A 20306-nucleotide genomic window follows, 5' to 3' on the forward strand; every position below is an offset into this window, starting at 1 on the left:
TCATTGTCCTTCCAGAAAAAGAAATTCAATCTGGATGGGGATTTAGGAGCTAATGGGATTTAGGGGTTATGGAACCAGACTAAGCTCCCAGGCGCGGGGGCTGCCACTCCAAAGGAAAATGGAGAACTTGAATGAACGGGCACGTCGCTTGTTCAGGGGACCAGCCGCCGACCTGAACCCGGCGAGAGCGTTGCCATGGTTACTACGCAGTTTGTGGCTGGTTGGGGTTTTGTGATAGCGCGGCGCGGGGGATTCCGTAGTTTCCGCTTCCGGTTGCGAGGCCGCTCGGGTCGGCTGCGTCCGCGGAGTCCTCAGGGTGCTGTCAGGCAGGGCCCGTGCTGGGGCTGGGAAGGCCAGGGCGCTGCGAGTGGGTGGGTAAGTTTGCGTGCTGTTGTCCCTCCACGCAAGACCGACAGATCCCTTTTCCGACTCGCAGCCCAAAGCTTCCTGGGGCGGAGAACGGTGTCTGGGGACACCCTGCTGCTCCAGCCTCCGGCCGGCCGCTCGAGTAGCGGTGACACCTGCCACCGCCTCGCTTCTTCCATACGTAGGGTTTGTGCTAACAGAGAACGAGAAAACCTTTCTTTCTTTCTTTTCTTTCTTTTCTTTTCGTTTCTTTCTTTTCTTTTCTTTCTTTTCTTTCTTTTCTTTTCTTTCTTTTCTTTTCTTTCTTTTCTTTCTTTCTTCTGTCATGGGGCTTGAACTCTGGGCCTGGGCGCTGTCCCTCAGCTCTTCAGCTCAAGGCGAGCGCTCTACCACTTGAGCTACAGCACCACTTCCCGTTTTCTGGTGGTTTAGTGGAGAAAGAGTTTCACAGCCTTTCCTGCCCGAGCTGGCTTTGAACCATAATCCTTAGATCTCAGCCTCCTGAGTAGCTAGGATTACAGGTGTGAGCCACCGGCGCTCTCTCTCTCTCTCTCTCTCTCTCTCTCTCTCTCTCTCTCTCTCTCTCTCTCTCTCTCTCTCTCTCTCTCTCTCTCCTTTTCTTTCCTTTTTTTTTTCGTGGCAGTACTGGGGCTTGCGTTCAAGGCCACGATCTTGCTAGGCCGGTGCTCCAGCATTGAGCCAGGTCTCCAGTCCCAAGGGAATCAGTAGATGCTTTGTGTGAACTTTCTAAAAGATGACAAAGCATACGTTTCATTTCCAGATGTCCAGTAAAATGAACAGTAGTTTGTGTTTCCTTACCCGTGCTTTGTTCTCTACATCATCACGTAGGTCTTGCAGCGTGAAGACTTAAATCCAAGGTGATGGCAAAACATCTGAAATTCATTGCCAGGACTGTGATGGTACAGGAAGGAAATGTGGAAGCTGCATACAGGACGCTTAACAGGTAACCAACTGGTAAAGAATCGGAAGCATGGGCTGGGAAGGTGGCTCAGTGGTAGAGTGCTTGCCTTGCATGCATGAGGCCCTGGGTTCCATTCCTCAGCACCACATAATCAGGGGAAAAAAGCCGGAAGTGGTACTATGGCTCAAGTGGTAGAGTGCTAGCCTTGATCTGAAGAGCTGAGGGACAGCGCCCAGGCCCAGAGTTCAGGCCCCATGACCGACAAAAAAAAAAAAAAAAGAATCAGAATCATGACCAGATCCAACTCTCAGATGTATCCTGGTTTATTTCCTTCTTTCCTTGGAATAGATTGGGCTCAAACCACTGTTAAGTCACTTGAATCTTATCAGCCCCTTAGTTTCTTTCTTTCTTTTTCTTTTTCTTGTGTTGGTCCTAGAGCTTGAACTAAGGGCCTAGGAACTGTCCCTGAGCTTCCTTCGGCTAAAGACTAGTGCTCTACCACTTGAGCCAGAGCTCCACTTCAGGCTTTTAAGAAGTTTATTGGAGGTAAGAGTCTTACAGACTTTCCTGCCTGAGCTGGCTTTGAATCCTGATCCTCAGATCTCAGCCTCCTGAGCAGCTAGGATTACAGGTGTGAGCCATCAGTGCTCAACTAACAAAGTTGTTTTTTAGATTAAAAACTACAGGCTTACACCTGTAATCCTAGCTACTCAGGAGGCTGAGATATAGTTTGAAGCCAGCCTCAGTAAGAAATACTGTGAGACTTTTATCTCCAATAAACTACCAAAAAGCCAGAAGTGGAACTCTGAGTCAAGTGGTAGAGTACTAGCATTGAATGAAAAAGCTCAGGGACAGTACCCAAGCCCTGAGTTCAAGCCCCAGGACCTGCACAAAGAAAAGAATATTTTCCCCCAAAACGTAGCTTTATAACACTTATGCAGGGAGCATTCATCATCCTTTTAATGAAAACCTTGACTTTTATTCAAGACTTACAATATAGCCCTTAGTGTAATCAAGATGTAAAGTCCTAGCGAAACAGAAACATAGTATATGGTAAGTGGTTGAGGAAGGGTTTGCTGTGGAACAAAAGCTGATGGAAAAAAATAAAAGCTGATGGGATTTTGGAGAAACAAGCAGATGGGAAGTAATTACAGATTACAGGGTACTTCCCTGCATAAGTGAAAATACATAAATGGAAACAAACTGGCTAATGTGGAGCTGCGGTATGGAAAGGTTTTTGAATGCCAGGCTATGAGGTATAGAGATAGCCCTAATTATGTCTTACCGCTCTTAATTTCTCAAGCTCCATATTCCTTAGCCTTCTTCCCTTACCAATAATAAGGATTCTAGCCAGGCGCCGGTGGCTCACATCTGTAATCCTAGCTACTCAGGAGGCTGAGATCTGAGGATCTTGGTTCAAAGCCAGCCTGGGCAGGAAAGACCATGAGACTCTTATCTCCAATAAACCGCTCAGAAAACCAGAAGTGGTACTGTGGTTCAGCTGAAGAGCTCAGGGACAGCGTCCAGGCCCAGAGTTCAAGCTCATGACCAACAAAAAATAAATAAATAAAATAAGGATTCTGATGCTTGGTTTTGGGCATGCCTCTTTCGTCAGTCATTGTCTCACTTTAGTGTGGAGCAGGAATTGAAGACACAAACTGTTGAGTTATCAAAGAATTGTATGTAGGAAGGAGATTATATGAGGGGCTAGGAAAGTGGCTCAGTGGTAGAGTGCTTGCCTGGCATACATGAGGCCCTGGGTTTAATTCCTCAGCACCACAAAAGCAGAAAAAGCCAGAAGTGGTGGGGCTGGGAAAGTGGCTCAGTGGTAGAGCGCTTGCCTTGCATGCCTGAGGCCCTGAGATCGATTCCTCAGCACCACATAAGCAAAAAGAAAAAAGCCGGAAGTGGCACTGTGGCTCAAGTGGTAGAGCGCTAGCCTTGAGCTGAAGAGCTGAGGGACAGCGCCCAGGCCCAGAGTTCAGGCCCACGACCGGACTCAAAAAAACAAAACAAAACAAAAAAAACAAAAAAAAAAGAAAAAGCCAGAAGTGGCACTGTGGCTCAAGTGGTAGAGAGCTCAAGGACAGCGCCCAGGCCCAGAATTTAGGCCTCATGACTGACCCCCTTCCCCCCCCAAAAAAAAAAAAGATTATGTGAGCTGGCCCTCAGGTCTTCAATGATGTTGTAACTATTTCACAAAAAAGGAAAGCCTACTAATTAAACTGTTTTGTGGGTCACACAAATTGAGTGATGTGGAGGAACACAAAACACACCTTTTTTGGGGGAGGGGTTGTAGTTTGCTGCATATTGAACCCAGGTCTTTTTTTTTTTTTTTTTGTCGGTCGTGGGGCTTGAACTCTGGGCCTGGGCGCTGTCCCTCAGCTCTTCAGCTCAAGGCGAGTGCTCTACCACTTGAGCTACAGCGCCACTTCCGGTTTTCTGGTGGTGTATTGGAGATAGGAGTCTCACGGTCTCTCCTGCCCGGGCTGGCTTTGAACCGCGATCCTCAGATCTCAGCCTCCTGAGTAGCTAGGATTACAGGCGTGAGCCACCAGCGCCCGGCTGAACCCAGGTCTTTACAAGTGCTGTATCACTAAACTACATCTCCAGCCTTTCAAAATACATCTTGTTTTATTTTGTTTTAAGACAGAGTCTTCTTTTTTTTTTTTTTTTTTTCAAATTTTTTATTGTGATTAAGTGGTTACATAATTTCCCAAATTTCACAGTATTGTGGGGTAGTGATGCTCAGTTAAAGTCCCAAACACATTCTAACTTTCCTGAAGCAAATTGTCTATCGCGATCTATAACATTTATGAGTTCTATGAGCTTTGTGATACAGTTATTTCTTCCACATTGGGTGGTATGTACATTTCTTCTGTTTTGTATAGCATCAGCTCTGTTCCCTCTTTCCATTTGTTCCCTCCCTCCCATCACTGCCATTGAGTTGCTTAGTTCATTTTGGTCAGTGTCCAGTACTGCTGATGGGTCCCGCTGTTATATGTAAAATTTTCCCTTTCCCTCTAGTTCTGTGAAGACAGAGTCTTCTTATATTGCCCAGATTGGCCTAGTAATCCACCAGCGCCCGGCTCCTGAATTTCTTTTGCTCAAGGTTAGCACTCTATCACTTGAGTCACAGTGTCACTTCTGGCTTTTTTGTTTGTTTGTTTGTTTATGTGGTACTGAGGAATCGAATCCAGGGTTTCAGGTAAGCACTCTACCACTAAGCCACATTCCCACACTAAGCCACATTCCCAGCCAAGCACACATCTTTTTTTTCTTTTTAATTTTATTTTTTTGTGAACATACTGTACAGAGGGGTTACAATTACATGGGCAGGATAATGCATACATTTCTTACCAAGGATTGCAGCCTCCTCCTTTGTTTACCCTTCACATCCCTTCCCAGCCTCTTCCCCCCCCCCCCCCCCCACAGCACACATCTTTTTATATTAGCAGCTTTTTTTTTTTTTTTTTTTTTTTTTTGGTAGGTCATCTGGCTTGAACTCTGGGCCTGGGTGCTGTCCCTGAATTCTTCAGCTCCAGGCTAGCACTCTACCACTTGAGCCACAGGGCTACTTCTGGTTTTTAGGTAGTTAATTAGAGATAAGAATCTCATAGGTTTACTGCCCACGCTGGCTTTGAACCATGATCCTTAGATCTGAGCCTCCTGAATAGCTAGGATACAGGCTTGCGCCACCAGGACCTGGCTCTAGATTTTTTTTTTTGGGGGGGGGGTGTTCAGTCGTGGGGCCTGAACTCTGGGCCTGGGCACTGTCCCTCAGCTCTTCAGCTCAAGGCTAGCACACTACCACTTGAGCCATAGCAACACTTCCGGCTTTTTTTTTCTGCTTATGTGGTGCTGAGGAATCAAACCCCAGGGCCTCATGCATGCAAGGTTAAGTGCTCTACCACTGAGCCACCTTCTCAGCCCTCTAGATTATTTCTTATTTGCTTGTTTTGTTGGAAATGGGGGGTGGGGGATAAAGAAACCTATTGCAGTTTTTTTCCAATTAGAATACTTGTTTGAATAATAGGTATGGTAGTGAATGCTTGTAATCCCAGCTACTCAGGAAGAAGAGATGGAAAGATGAGGATCCAGGCCAGTTTGGGCAAAAAGCTGAGACTTCATCCCAACAAACTAATCTATTGTTGTGGTGCACCCCTGACCTCCCAGCTGCTGGGGAACACATAGGTCAGAGGAAGATCACAGTCTAAGGGCAGCCTGAGCAAAAACATGAGAAACTACTTGAAAAATAAGTAAAGCAAAATGGGCTAGGTGCGTGGCTCAAGTGATAAAGAGCCTATTTAGGAAGTAAGAGCCCTGGAGTTCAAAACCCTAGTACTGCTAAAATAAATAAATAAATAAATAAAAATACCTAATTTCAGACTAGCTGTGCCACTTACTAGCCTCCTGATCTCTGGTAGGCAAATTGTGTCTCTCTGCCTCAGTTTCTTCATGTGTAAAATGGAGCTTATTAATAGTACCTACCTCATGATAGACCTAAAACAGTGTTTGGTTCATATTTAGTATTATATGTTAGCTCTTACCCCAATTAGGTTTTTTGTTTTTGTTTTTGTTTTTGTTTTATTTTTTGGGTCCGGTCGTGGGGCCTGAACTCTGGGCCTGGGCGCTGTCCCTCAGCTCTTCAGCTCAAGGCTAGTGCACTACCACTTGAGCCACAACGCCACTTCTGGCTTTTTTCTTTTTTTTGCTTATGTGGTGCTGAGGAATTGAACCCAGGGCCTCATGCATGCAAGGCAAGCACTCTTACCACTGAGCCACCTTCCCAGCCTTTTACTCCAATTTAGAAGTCATTGTAATGAAATTTTTACCTTCTTAGTATTTGTTTTATGGATTTTTTTTTTTGGTTGGTCGTAGGGCTTGAACTCTGGGCCTGGGTGCTGTCCCTCAGCTCTTCAGTTCAAGGCGAGCGCTCTACCACTTGAGCTACAGTGCCACTTCCATGTTTTATGGATTGTTAATTGGAGAGATTGAGATTTTAGCTATTTTTCTTGACTATCAGATTGTGCCTAAGATAGCTTAAGACAAAAACAATGATAAAATAATTAATAAACTTTATTCTGACATGCAAATCAGTTTACTATTCATATCAGAATTAATTTTCTTTTTTTTTTCTTTTAAAGTCTGCTGTAAGGTTTTGTGCATTTTTCAGCTCTGGAACCATCAGTGACATATCGTAAAGCAGGCAGACATCTGAAGGAAGTTAAAAGTCCAGAAGAATATTGTTGTTCAGTTGCTTTGTAGTTCAGAGGCAATAGGGCTCCAGTATCAGACAAACGATTCGGAATTCTGTGAAGACATGGGAAAATTCAGACACACCGGGCAGATCCCAGTTTGTGCAAGGAAGTGATCCTCACCCAGGAAAACCAGATTGTTGGAGTTCTCAGCATTACATTCCTCTACAGAGTCCTCTGAGCCGGGGCTAGGCGTTTTCACTCCTATGTGCACTATACACTCACATCCCTGGAGGTCAGCAGAGCCCAAGCTATAGCCTTTGCCTTCTCGTCCTGTTCTCTTCTGGGTCCTTTCTTCAGGTAACATTTTTTTTTAATTTTTTTTTTTTGGTCCGGTTGTGGGGCCTGAACTCTGGGCCTGGGCGCTGTCCCTCAGCTCTTCAGCTCAAGACTAGCACTCTACCACTTGAGCCACAGCGCCACTTCCGGCTTTTTTCTTTTTGCTTATGTGGTGCTGAGGAATCGAACCCAGGGCCTTAAGCATACAAGGCGAGTGCTCTACCACTGAGCCACCTTCCCAGCCCACTTCAGGTAACATATATGCAATTGGCCAGGTTGTAAAATTCTAGCTGCTCAAGCTGGGCGCTGGTGGCTCACGCCTGTAATCCTAGCTACTCAGGAGGCTGAGATCTGAGGATCGCGGTTCAAAGCCAGCCCGGGCAGGAGTGACCGTGAGACTCCTATCTCCAATAAACCACCAGAAAACCGGAAGTGGCGCTGTAGCTCAAGTGGTAGAGCGCTCGCCTTGAGCTGAAGAGCTGAAGGACAGCGCCCAGGCCCAGAGTTCAAGCCCCACAACCGACAAAAAAAAAATTCTAGCTGCTCAATCCACTTCTGGGTTTGCCTGGAATAAATTTTCATTCTTTTTTTTTTTTTTTCTGAGACTCAGACTCAAACTCAGTATCTGCTGTTTTTGCTCATTGACTGGCACTGTACCACCTGAGCCTCATCTCCAACCCTGAATTTTCTTACAGATTGTGATACTTTGCAGGCAAGTCCTCACTTGTTTAGCCTATTGCTGACCTCCTTTAAAATACTAGCATTCATAACTGGGCACAGGTGGATCATGCCTGTAATCCTAGCTACTCAGGAGGCTGAGAACTCTGCGGATCATGGTTCAAAGCCAACCTAACCAGGAAAGTCTGTGAAACTCTCCCACTTAAACCACCAAAAAGCCAGAAGTGGAACTGTGGCTCAAGTGGTAGAGCAAAAAAGTGGTCTTGAGCAAAAAAGCTTAGGGATAGTACCCTGCCCCTGAGTTCAAGCCCCAGGAACCACAAATAAATAACAGCATTCATTCCTTCTTTATGCATTTTGCATAATGGGATGAATCCACATTTCTGCTTTCAAGAATTAAAGAACCAAAGAAGTAAAGCATTTCTAATATCCTGTCTGAAGGAGTATATTGTCCCTTCATTGTCGCCATTTCTAAAGGAAGTGTAAGGCCAACTCTCCTGAGTGGCTTCTGTTTTTTGTTTTTTTTTTTTTGTTTGGGTTTTTTTTTTAACTGTATTTTTTTTGTCTTTTCTTTTTTGGTACTGGGGATCGAACCCAGGACGTTGCACTTGCTAGGCAAGCGCTTTGCAACTGAGCTACATCCCAGCCCTTGTTTTTTTTTTTGAGTCCGGTCATGGGGCCTGAACTCTGGACCTGGGTGCTGTCCCTCAGCTCTTCAGCTCAAGCCTAGCACTCTACCACTTGAGCCATGGCACCACTTCCAGCTTTTTTTTTCTTTTTGCTTATGTGGTGCTGAGGAATCGAACCCAGGGCCTCATGCATGCAAGGCAAGCGCTCTGCCACTGAGCCACCTTCCCAGCCCCTGAGTGGCTTCTTTTACTTGAGATTGTTCTGATTAATGTAGAGCCAGACCTATAACTCTGCCAGTTATAAGTTTCCTATTTAGCCACTATCTTTTTTGCTCAATTAATACTAGGTTCTTGGTTTTCTGGTATATTTTTTTTCCTTTATTATTTTTCATTTTTATCTAAAACCCTGATCCTTAGGTGCAAGTAGGTACTGGGTGAGGGACAGATAAATTAATGGCAAAAATTAGAAGCATATGTGAGTAACTTCTGCCACCTTGTACTATCTCAAACCTTCTTCTGAAGAATCTTTTCAAATCTACTTGTACTCTCCTCCCTCCTTTTTTTTCACTACTAGGGCTTAAACTCATGCTTGTTCTGTTTTCTTGCTTACAGCTTGCACTCTTACCACTTGAACCATGCCTCCAGCCTGGCATTTTGCTGATTGGTTTGGAGGTGGGATCTCACTGACTTTTTGCCCAGGCTGGCCTCAAATCTTGGTCCACCAGGTCTTAGCTTCCTGAGTAGCTAGGATTACAGGTGTCAGCCACAGGGCACCCAATCATGGCTCCTTTTTTTTTTAAACAGCTATTTCACACTTCTTTAAATTTTTTCTTTTTAGTAATGATTGGCAGTTTACACCTACTTTTATCCTGGGTGGAAGTGTTAATTTTAGTCAGAAGCTGCAGGAGTCTAGTTCATGTGATACCTTGCAGTTTCCAACCTGGCTACTTATTAGAACCACCTGGGCAAACTAGAAAAGAAAAATTGTTTGTTTTATGCTGGTCCTGAGCGTGAACTCAGGGCCTGGGCATTGTTGCTAAATTTTGAGCCACAGCTCAATTTCCAACTTTTTTTGGTGGTTGGCTGGAAATAAGAATATCACACACTTTCCTGCCCAGGTTAGTTTTGAACCACCATCCTCAGATGCTGCTCAGCCTACTGAGTAGCCAGGGTTGCAGGCATGAACCACTGCCACCCAGCTGCTGCTTTTTTTTTTTTTTTTTTTAACCGGTCTTGGGGCTTGAACTCAGGGCCTGGGCACTGTGCCTGATCTTTTGCTCACTTGAGCAACAGCACCTCTTCTGTTTTTTTTCCGTTTATATGGTACTGCAGAATCCAACCCAGGGCTTTGTGCATGCAAAGGAAGTACTCTACCAATAAGCCATATTTTCATTCATTGCCACTGCATTATGGGTCAGTAACCCCACCCTCATAAAATTGGTGCACTGGGAGAGAGTATGAACCTCAGTGATAGAAAGAATAGCTTGTGCCAAGGCCCAGGGCTTCATCCCTAGCACCACAAAAAAGAAGTGGACAGATGGAAATGGTGGGTTGTCCAGACGGATGTTTGAAATGTATCTAATGCTTGGTACCCTTTTCAGTACCCTAGTTAAGAAGTATAAAGTACGTTTTCTCACTTTAGGGATAAAACACCAGGGACCAGGGGAGTTGTAGGTTCTGGGGGAGAAAGGTTCCATTAAGAAAAGAAGCTGTGGGGGGTGGGAATGTGGCTTAGTGGTAGAGTGCTTGCCTAGCATGCATGAAGCCCTGGGTTCATTTCCTCAGTACCACATACACAGAAAAAGTACTCTTTTCCTGGCTTACGTAACTGTAACTCCTCTATCATTTGTAACGACAAAAAATTAATTTTTTTAAATGAAAAAGAGGGGCTGGGAAGGTGGCTCAGTGGTAGAGTGCTTGCCTTGCATGCATGAGGCCCTCGGTTCGATTCCTCAGCACCACATAAGCAGAAAGCCGGAAGTGGTGCTGAGGCTCAAGTGGTAGAGTGCTAGTCTACAGCTGAAGAGCTGAGGGACAGCAGGCAGGCCCAGAGTTCAGGCCCCATGACCGACAAAAAAAAAAAAAAAAAAAAAAAGGAAAAGAGGCTGGGCATTGATAGCTGTTCAAGAAGCTAAGATCTGAGAATTGAGGATCAGAGCCAGCTTGAACAAGGATCTTATTTCCAATTAACCAGCAAAAAACCAGACTAGAGGCTTGGCTCAAGTGGTATAGCACCAGCCTTGAGCAAAAAAGCTACATGTGCACAAAATCCTGAGTTCAAACCCCATTCCCAATGAGAGGAAGAAGATTAGAATGGAGAGGGAGAGGTGAATGAACTTTTATGAGATAGAAGAGGGATGATTAGAAAAATAAACTTAGGGGCTGGGAAGGTGGCTCAGTGGTAGAGTGACTGCCTTGCATGCATGAGGCACTGGGTTCGATTTCTCAGCACTACATAAACAGAAAAAGCCAGAAGAAAGAAAGATGGAAAAAGAAAGAAAGAGAGAGAAAGAGAAAAAAAGAACGAAAGAATGAAAGAAACTTAGAAATTTAGGTCCAGAGACTCAAAGCCTGAGGTTTAATCTCTTAGGCTTCCTTTATGAATTTGGAAAACTGGAACTTTGTTCCTGGGATTGCCTTGGAAACAAGTGCAAGAGTATATTGGATAAAAAAATAATAATAAATAAAAACTAGCTTACAGTGAGTGTTAATCTTTAGGAAGGATACTTTTGTTGTTGTTGTTGGTCATGGGGGCTGAACTCTGGGCCTGGGCGCTGTCCCTCAGCTCTTCAGCTCAAGGCTAGCACCCTACCACTTGAGCCACAGCACCACTTCCAGCTTTTTTCTGCTTATGGGTGCTGAGGAATTGAACCGAGGGCCTCATGCATGCAAGGCAAGCACTCTACCACTGAGCCAACTTCCCAGCCAGGATATTTATTTTTTTCATTTTGATTCACCCTTTAGACATTTGTATTTTTAGGATAAAAAGATTCTTTTTTATTTTTTCTTTTTCTTTTTTGGTCAGTCATGGGGCTTGAACTCTGGGCCTGGGCACTGTCCCTGAGCTCTTCAGCTCAAGGCTAGCACTCTACCACTTGAGACACAGCGCCACTTCCAGTTTTCTGGTGGTTTATTAGAGATAAAGAGTCTCAGGGACTTTCCTGCTGAGGCTGGCTTTGAACCGTGAAGCTCAGATCTCAGCCTCTTGAGTAGCTAGGATTACAGGCGTGAGCCACCAGTGCCCTGCTGATAAAAATATTTTTAAGAGAAGAGAAGAAGAAAGCTGCAATGTGTTCCTTTTTTAAATCCTGGAGTGTTGGGTAAATTGTACTTTAAATTGTATTTTAGCCTCAATGGGAAACAGTGAACAAACAATGCTCCTAGAATACTCTTCTAGGCAAAGACTTACAATATGCACATGTGAGTGACCAATTCTTTAGTGTCTTAGTCTTCTTTCTTCCTACCTGCTAAATAAATAGTATTTTCTGACCAATACACTTTACCACTTTAGTGTCATCTCTGGCCACCTTTCCTATGTACCCTGCTGGTATCCCAAGCTTCTCTTTACCTCTTTCAGCTTTCTAATAGTAATTTAAAAATAAATTGCTCGTTCTGTGCCCTAATTACAACAGGTTAGGAGAGTTAGTGAGAAGAGACAGGAGGTTAAACCTTTACCATGTTTGGCGCATAGAGGGAGTCTTATAAAGGAAACAGCCTGTGACTGCCCAGTGAGATGCCACAAAATGCCTGTTATATAACCAGGGGCCCTCATTGGTGCCCTGAGATGAGGAGATAGAGAGTGTGGGTTGTTAGGAAGTCCTGTGTTGATTGGCTGGCACCCAAACAAGGAAAGGCAGGCAAGTACCCTGGAAGCATGCCTGGTTGACCCCCTTTACTCCTGGTGGGCCAGCTTCTGGGCCCATTGAGTCCTTGTGCACACGTTGGTCCTGACGTAGGCTGGCTACAATGACATGTGAGTCTGCCACCCCCGGCTTTCCCCTCAGGCAGCTTGGCAACCTTTTACATAATCAGTTGAATTTCACTAAAACTGGCAGCTGGTTTCTCCTTCTTGTTAGGTTGCCAGGCACCAGAACTCCAGGCTGATCTGTTTACACTGTGTTCCTGGTCTGCTAGTCCTTGAACTACCTTTGGGTCCGGTCGTGAGGCCTGAACTCTGGGCCTGGGCGCTGTCCCTCAGCTCTTCAGCTCAAGGCTAGCGCTCTACCACTTGAGCCACAGAGCCACTTCCGGCTTTTTTTTTTTTCTTTTTGCTTATGTGGTGCTGAGAATCGAACCCAGGGCCTCAGGCATGTGAGGCAAGCGCTCAACCACTGAGCCACCTTCCCAGCCCCTTGAACTACCTTTGGAAGCAGAAGCATTGTTATAAACACCCTCACTGTTTACTTTTTCTCTTCCCCTCACAGGTGGGGATTGAACCCAGGACTTTGTACATACTGCACTAATGTTCTACCACTGAACTGTATAGTCCCCCAGTTCTTGAGTTCTACAAAAACTCTTCTGCATCCATTTTTGAAATGAAGTCAAATGGATAACTTTACTCCAGGGACTCATTTGAAGTTACTGTATGATTTTTAGGGTGACTAGATGGTCCAGGGAAATAGAATCCCTCATCTGGCATCTTGATATTTATCAGTCTGTATGTTTGGTAGTTAGAACCACCCAGGGACAGTATTTTCCGACCCTGTCATTTTGGTCTTTCCTACCTCTTCCTCTGTCCTTAAGTTCTTTTTATTTTATTTTTTTTTTTTTCTTGCCGTTTTTGTTTCACAGCATAGGAATTTACTTAGTAAAATGACCAACTCTGTTTTAAACACTCTTTCAAAACGAATAAAGTATTGTAGTATTTAAATTCAGTTGCTGTATTTTTAATTTTAGACTTTGCTCTTGTGATAGCTTTCATTTTAATTTTTTTTTTTTTTCAGTCATGGCTCTTGAACTCTGGGCCTGGGCAGTGTCCCTCAGCTATTCAGCTCAAGGCTAGCGCTCTACCACTTGAGCCACAGTACCACTTCTGGTTTTCTCAGTGGTTTATTGGAGATAAGAGTCTCACAGACTTTCCTTCCTAAGCTGGCTTTGAACCAGGATCCTCAGATCTTAGCCTGCAGAGTAGCTAGGATTATAGGCATGAGCCACTGGCGCCAGGTTTCCTTTCACTCTAATTTTAAATTATCATTCCAATAGGCTCTTCGTAGGTGATAAATTTATTTATTTATTTATTATTTTGGTGTCTGTCCTGGGCCTTGAACTTAGGGTCTGGGCACTGTCCTTGATCTTTTTTGCTCAAGACTAGTGCTCTATCACTTGAGCCACAGCTCTGCTTCCAGCTTGTTGGTGATTAATTGGAGACAAGAGTTTCACCAGCTTTGCAGCCTGGGCCAGCTGGAGCTTATACTGGTGGTGCTCAAATTTGTCTGCATATTGGAATAAGTTGGAAAAAGGGAGGGAAAGAAAGAAAGAAAAAAGAAAGAAAGAAAAGAAAGGAAGGAAGGGAGAGAAAAGAAAGGGAGAGAAAAGAAAGATAAAAGGAAGGAAAGAGAAACTTGCTATGTCCCTTTTTCTTCCTTTGTACCCTGTGATTTAAGGTCTATGGTGTGATCTAGAAATTTTCAAGATTCCCCAGGTGATTGTAATGTACAGATAAGTCTGGGAATCATAGGCTTATAGTGGTCTGTGTGATCTGATTTATGTTTTAGGACAATAATTGATGTAGAAAAAGAATAGAAATAGGGCAACCTACTTACTCTTCAGATTTCAAATAACGTGCATTAGGAAGCCTTCATGATACTCTCATTCTCAAATTCAAGTTAAATGCCTCAGCTGTGTGCTTTTATAGCAGTGTTTCTCTATATATCTCTCTTACAGTATTATAATTTTTGCAGAATAAATGTGGCAATGAAACATTGTTTTCTGTAGAGTTAGAGATGATTAGAAATAGTAGACTATAGTTAAAATTGGGACTACAGAGATAAGGGTATCAGCAGTGTCTGGGTCTCTTGTTCTCAATGTCTGGGTCTCTTGTTCTCAATGTCTGGGTCTCTTGTTCTCAATGTCTGGGTCTCTTGTTCTCAATCATGGCTCTACATTAGAGTCATCTGGAAAATTTAAAAACAGTACCAGTGCATGGCCTGACTCTAGACAAAGTCAAGAGCTAGGCCATCAGTACCTTATAAAAACTCTAGATGACTTCGTTGTACGTCAGGGTTTAAGTCCTCTGGCAAAGGTTAAAGGAATCCTGGAACCAGAATGGAGGAAGTTTACAGTTAGAATCAGGAAAGATAACATTAATGAGTCAGGTGAAGAGAAAAGGTTACCTTTCATGGCCTGAGATACTATATATGTTTTTTTTTTTTAAGTTGTGGGGCTTGAACTCTGGGCCTGGGCACTGCCCCTCAGCTCTTCAGCTCAAGGCTAGCGCTATACCACTTGAGCCACAGCACCACTTCCCGTTTTCTGATCATTTATTGGAGATAAGAGTCTCATGGACTTTCCTGCGCAGGCTGTCTTTGAACTTCGATTCTCAGATCTCAGCCTCCTGAGTAGCTAAGATTATAGGTGTGAGCCACCAGCACCCAGCTGATATTGCTATATTTCTAACAAAACTTGTACTGATTTGCTTCTCCTACTTTTGGGAATTGATAGCAATTCTCTTGTTTCCATCTCCTTGCCACTAAACAAATACAAATATAACTTCCTAGTATTGTACAAATTATTCTTTAGGTGGGCCTCAGGCATATCTGGTCATTTACAGGAGACTAGTACTACCACTTAAGCTATGCCTTTAGTTGGGGGGGAAGAAGGGGGAAAGCAGTTGGGGATTTAACCCATGACCTTGTATATGTTGGGCATTCTACAACTGAACTACAACCTCCAGCTCCAGCTTCTCTTTTTTTTTTTTTTTTGGGGGGGTCCAGTCATGGGGCCTGAACTCTGGGCCTGGGCGCTGTCCCTCAGCTCTTCAGCTCAAGGCTAGGGCTCTACCACTTGAGCTACAGTACCACTTCCAGCTTTTTTTTGTTTTTGCTTATGTGGTGCTGGAATCGAACCCAGGGCCTCAGGCATGCAAGGCAAGCGCTCTACCACTGAGCCACCTTCCCAGCCCCCAGCTTCTCATTTTTTTATATTAAACAGTAAGAGACTGGGAAAGGAGCTTACCGGACAGTGTTTCCCATGCCTATTCACACTTGTAATTTACCTAAAGCCCAGTTCTTTTCAAGTTCATGACCAATCTGTTGTTACCTTGGACTTTGTAGTACAACAAAGGCAGTGAATGGAGTTTCCCACTGTGCAGAAATAGCTGGTGGTTTTTCTTGTTTTTATTTCCTTCATCCATTTTCCTCCAATTATAATGACTAGGTCTCCAACTCCTTATCTCCAGTTGTGTTTGACTTACTTTTTGCATAGAAAGAAGAGATAGGGTAAGAGTGAACATGTAAACAGTGCCTAGAATAGAGGGCAACCTAGTAGGTACCTTGACTTCCTCAGGAACAAATGATAAGTAGTGAATCAGGACCAAAATAATGACAAATTGTAGATTGGAGTCAGAGCTCTCAGGAGCCTAGAGATTAGTTCGGTTATATAATAGGTACAATATACAATAGATACAATATCTTAGCTTAATTAGAACAAAGAGATGAGTTTGAATTGGGGAAGTTATTAATACAGTGTGAAAAGCTGCATTGCAAGGAATTGGATAGACAGGGAAGAAGCAGGTTCTAGATCTATTTCATAGACATTGAGGGTAATATTAATAGAACGTAGTGCCTGGTGCTGGTGGCTCAGCTGAGTGCTGGTGGCTCAAGCCTGGCTACGCAGGAAGCTGAGATCTGAGGATCTTGGTTCAAAGCCAGCCTGGGCAAGGAAAGTCCAAGAGACTTTTATCTCCAGTTAACCACAAGAAAACCGGAAGTGGCGCGTGGCTCAAGTAGTAGAGCACTCACCTTGACCTGAAGAGCTCAAGGACAGAGCCCAGGCCCAGAGTTTTTTTTTTTTTTTTTTTTTTTTTTTTTTTTTTTTTTTTGTCGGTCGTGGGGCTTGAACTCTGGGCCTGGGCGCTGTCCCTCAGCTCTTCAGCTCAAGGCGAGCACTCTACCACTTGAGCTACAGCGCCACTTCCGGTTTTCTGGTGATTTATTGGAGATAGGAGTCTCATGGTCTCTCCTGCCCGGGACGGCCCAGGCCCAGAGTTTAAGCCTCACAACTGAAAAAAAAAAAAAGAGCATAGCTTTTGGCTTAAGGGATTTTCAGCTTAATGAGGGACACATTTATTAAATAGCTAGTAGAATAACAATGAAATAATTGCTGAATAAGAGTATAATAAATTATTATTTTTAAGAGGAGAAGGGTAAGCTGGGTGCTATAGTTCATTCCTGTAATCCTAGCAATTCAGAAGGTTGAGATCTGAGGGTTGCAGTTTGAAGCCAAGCCAAGCAGGAAACTCTATGAGGCTCTTATCTCTAACCACCGGAAGTGGAGTGGTGACTTAGGAGATAGAGCACTAGCCTTGAGCAGAGAAGCTCAGGCACAGTGTTCAGACCCTGAGTTCAAGACTGGCACCAAAAGAGAAAAGAGAGAAGAGCTGAAGGGTGTGACTCAGTGGTAGAGTGCCTGCTTAGTATATGTGAAACCCTGCATTCAATTCCAAGCCCTTCCTTTACCCCTACCACAAATGAGAAGAAGAAAAACTTTTGAAGTAACTAGGCTTCCCATCAAAATTGAGAAAAATTCTAGTAGTGGGGAAGGTAGGAGTTGGGGTGGCATTTTTGCCTGAGGCTACCACATTAGTGTTAACATTTCAGAGTACCTAGGGGTAGTAGTTTACACCTGTAATCCTAACTACTCAGAAAGCTGAGATTTGAGGAACATGGTTCAAAGCCAGTCTGGGCAGTAAAGACCATGAGACTTTTTTTTTTTTTTTTTGGTCGGTCGTGGGGCTTAAACTCTGGGCTTAGGCGCTGTCCCTCAGCTCTTCAGCTCAAGGCGAATGCTCTACCACTTCAGCCACAGTGCCACTTCTGGTTTTCTAGTGGTTTATTGGAGATAAGAGTCTCACCTTGCCCAGGCTGGCTTTGAACTGTGATCCTCAGATCTCAGCCTCCTGAGTAGCTAGGATTACAGGCGTGAGCCACCGATGCCTGGCCCATGAGACTCTTTATGTCCAATAAACTACTCAGAAAAAGCTGGAAATGGTACTATAGCTCAAGTGGTAGAGCGCTAGTCTTTTTTTTTTTTTTTTTTTTGTCGGTCGTGAGGCTTGAACTCTGGGCCTGGGCGTTGTCCCTCAGCTCTTCAGCTCAAGGTGAGTGCTCTACCACTTGAGCTACAGCGCCACTTCCGGTTTTCTGGTGGTTTATTGGAGATAGGAGTCTCACGGTCTTTCTTGCCCGGGATGGCTTTGAACCGCGATCCTTAGATCTCAGCCTCCTGAGTAGCTAGGATTACAGGCGTGAGCCACCAGCGCCCGGCTAGAGCGCTAGTCTTGAGCACAAAGAGGCTCAGAGATAGCACATAGGCCCTGAGTTCAAACCTCAGGACCAGCACAGGGGAAAAAAACTGATAGTTAGATACATGCCTATAAGTCCTGATACTCTGTAAGGTGAAGCAAGAGGATCATAAGTTCAGGTCTAACCTGAGGAACTTAGTGGGACCCTGTCTTAAAATAAATTAAAAGGAGGGCTGGGAAAGTGGCTCAGTGGTAGAGCGCTTGCTTTGCATGCCTGAGGTCCTGGGTTCGATTCCTCAGCACCACATAAGCAAAAAGAAAAAAAGATGGAAGTAGCGCTGTGGCTCAAGTGGTAGAGCGCTCGCCTTGAGCTGAAGAGCTAAGCAGCTGAAGAGCTGAAGGACAGCACCCAGGCCCAGAGTTCAGGCCCCACGACCAGACCCTAAATAAATAAGTTAATTAATTAAATTAAAAGGGGACCAGGTGCCAGTGGCTTATGCCCCGTAATCCTAGCTACTGAGGAGACTGAGATCTGAGGATTGAGGTTCAGTACCAGCCCAGGTAGGAATGTCTATGAGACTTATCTCCAGTTAACCACCAAAAAGCCAGAAGTAGAGCTGTGGCTCAGGTGTGAGAGTACAGAGATTATAGGCAAGGCATGCAACATCACACCTGACTTGGAATCAGCTCTAATGAGTTTTTGGTGGTCATTCTTTTTTTTTTTTTTTAATCATTCATGGAGGTTGAACTCGTCTTGGGTGCTGTCCCTGCGTTCTTCAGCTCAAGGCACACACTCTACCATTTGAGCTACAGCACCACTTCCAGTTTTCTAGTGCTTTATTGGAGATGAGTCTCACAGACTTTCCTGCCATGCTGGCTTTGAACCGTGATCCTCAGAGCTCAGCCTCCTGAGTAGCTAGGATTACAGGCACGAGGTATCGGCGCCCAGCTGGTGGTTGTTATTGTTGGATTTTTGTTTTTTTGTCAGTAATGGGGCTTGAACTCAGGGCCTGGGTGCTATCCCTGAGTTTTTTTTACTCAAGTTTAGCACTCTGCTACTCTGAGCCACAGCTCCACTTCTGGTTTTCTCATAGTTTATTGGAGATTAGAGTCTCATAGACCTCCCTGCCCAGGCTGGCTTTGAACCACAGTCCTCAGATCTCAGTTTCCTGAGTGGCTAGGATTAAAGGTATGAGCCACCAAAGCCCAACACTTTTTTTTTTTTTTAATTACAAATGACTAATCCCATTAGATGTTTCTAAAATGCCTCCTTGATTGAATATTACTGCCATAGGAAGTTACTGTTTTTGTGAAACTGTGTCATATCCCTCAGGTTTGTTACAGTAGAGAAAGTTTGAGAATACAGGCTTGGCTGAAACCTCTTCAAGAGCAAGATCCATATAATTGCTTAATTTCTCCACAAATTCTTACTAAGACCCATATAAATAGGCAGTTAATATTGTATTGGCACCATTGTACACTGTGATTTTTTTACAAACACCAATTGTTTTGGACAATTGAGTTTCTGTTTGTGAAACTGAAATAGTAATGAGTCAAGCTTTTAACTTCATGGCCTGTCTTTACACAGAATCCTCACAATGGATGGGCTCATAGAGGACATCAAGCGAAGACGATATTATGAGAAGCCTTGTCGCCGCCGACAACGGGAAAGCTACGAGACCTGCCGGAGGATTTACAACATGGAAATGGCTCGGAAAATCAACTTCTTGATGCGAAAGAATAGGGCAGATCCATGGCAGGGTTGCTGAGCCTGTGGGTAGGAAGCCTACATCTACTTGGTGCCTCCATCCCTTTTCTTTCTCCAGCCTCACTTTTTGTTACCTTTCTCTACAATAAACTCAATCATGTGTATGCAAGAAGGCCTGGGTGTATAGAAACAATCCCATTAAGCAACAAAGGACCCTCATTTTTATTAAGAAAAATAGTCCAGAAGTAGTCCTCGAGTAGAAAGGGGGTTGCTAAGGGCTAGGGGAGTATGAAGGTGGAAGTTACTGTTCAGTGGATACAGAGCTTGAGTTGATGAAGATAAAAAAAGTCTGAAGATAAACCGGAAGTGGTGCTGTAGCTCAAGTGGTAAAGCGCTCGACTTGAGCTGAAGAGCTGAGGGACAGCGCTCAGGCCCAGAGTTCAGGCCCATGACAGACAGAAAAAAAAAAAAAAGTCTGAAGTGATGGCTACAGAAAAATGTGAATGTATGTAATGACACTTATCTGTACACTTACTTAAATCAGTAAATTTTATGACTATTACAACTTAAAAACATTTTAAGCCTAGAAGACAAGAGGAAAATTTCCAAAATATATGTAGCTATACAACTACATATGTGTGTAAGTGTGTTTCTATTTATTTCTCCTAAAATACCAAACCACCAGACTAGAGTGCCTGGATCCTTTTCAGAGGAATCTTTAAGATGCATCTAACACTGTTCACTCCTGCTTTTGGTCTTTCCTTTAATTCTCCTAACGGAGACAAAGGGAAAGCTAACAGAGAAGAAATAATAAGTAAATGGTTGTAAAGCAATAGATGCACGATAGGAGTTAAGATGAAGACCAGAAATACCCTGGAGACCTAGAGCTGTGGTTCTCAGGGTTCTCAGATCAGCATCAGTATCACAGAAGAAACTTACCTTAGGTCTTCTGAATTGGAAATTAGGATTGAGGTCCAGTGATCTGTTTTACCAAGCCTGCTAGAGT

At 44.1% G+C, this 20306-nt stretch overlaps 1 protein-coding gene across 2 annotated transcripts; it reads left to right on the plus strand.

Annotated features, from left to right (window-relative positions):
• Positions 1–282: 282 nt before the first annotated feature.
• Positions 283–19933, plus strand: LOC138827473 (small ribosomal subunit protein bS21m). Of its 2 annotated transcripts, none has more exons than XM_070022998.1 (3): positions 283–375; positions 1216–1330; positions 19181–19933. In XM_070022998.1, the coding sequence occupies exons 2-3, from the start codon at positions 1248–1250 to the stop codon at positions 19359–19361; spliced, it is 264 nt and encodes an 87-aa protein (XP_069879099.1). In that variant the 5' UTR covers positions 283–375; positions 1216–1247; the 3' UTR covers positions 19362–19933. The 2 variants fall into 2 exon arrangements, with proteins under 2 accessions (XP_069879099.1, XP_069879100.1); XM_070022999.1 differs by having other exon boundaries at positions 283–371.
• The last annotated feature ends 373 nt before the right edge of the window (positions 19934–20306 follow it).

This window comes from Dipodomys merriami, unplaced genomic scaffold (genome assembly GCF_024711535.1).
Source record: "Dipodomys merriami isolate MVZ:Mamm:240054 unplaced genomic scaffold, mDipMer1.0.p SCAF_156, whole genome shotgun sequence".
Classification (NCBI taxonomy): Eukaryota; Metazoa; Chordata; class Mammalia; order Rodentia; family Heteromyidae; genus Dipodomys; species Dipodomys merriami.

What these genes read in the sequence shown, in the direction of transcription:
- LOC138827473 (XM_070022998.1), top strand. Translation starts at nt 1,248, where the DNA reads ATGGCAAAACATCTGAAATTCATTGCCAGGACTGTGATGGTACAGGAA. An exon ending in GCATACAGGACGCTTAACAG is followed by an intron (nt 1,331 to 19,180) that starts GTAACCAACTGG and finishes GTCTTTACACAG; the next exon opens with AATCCTCACAATGGATGGGC.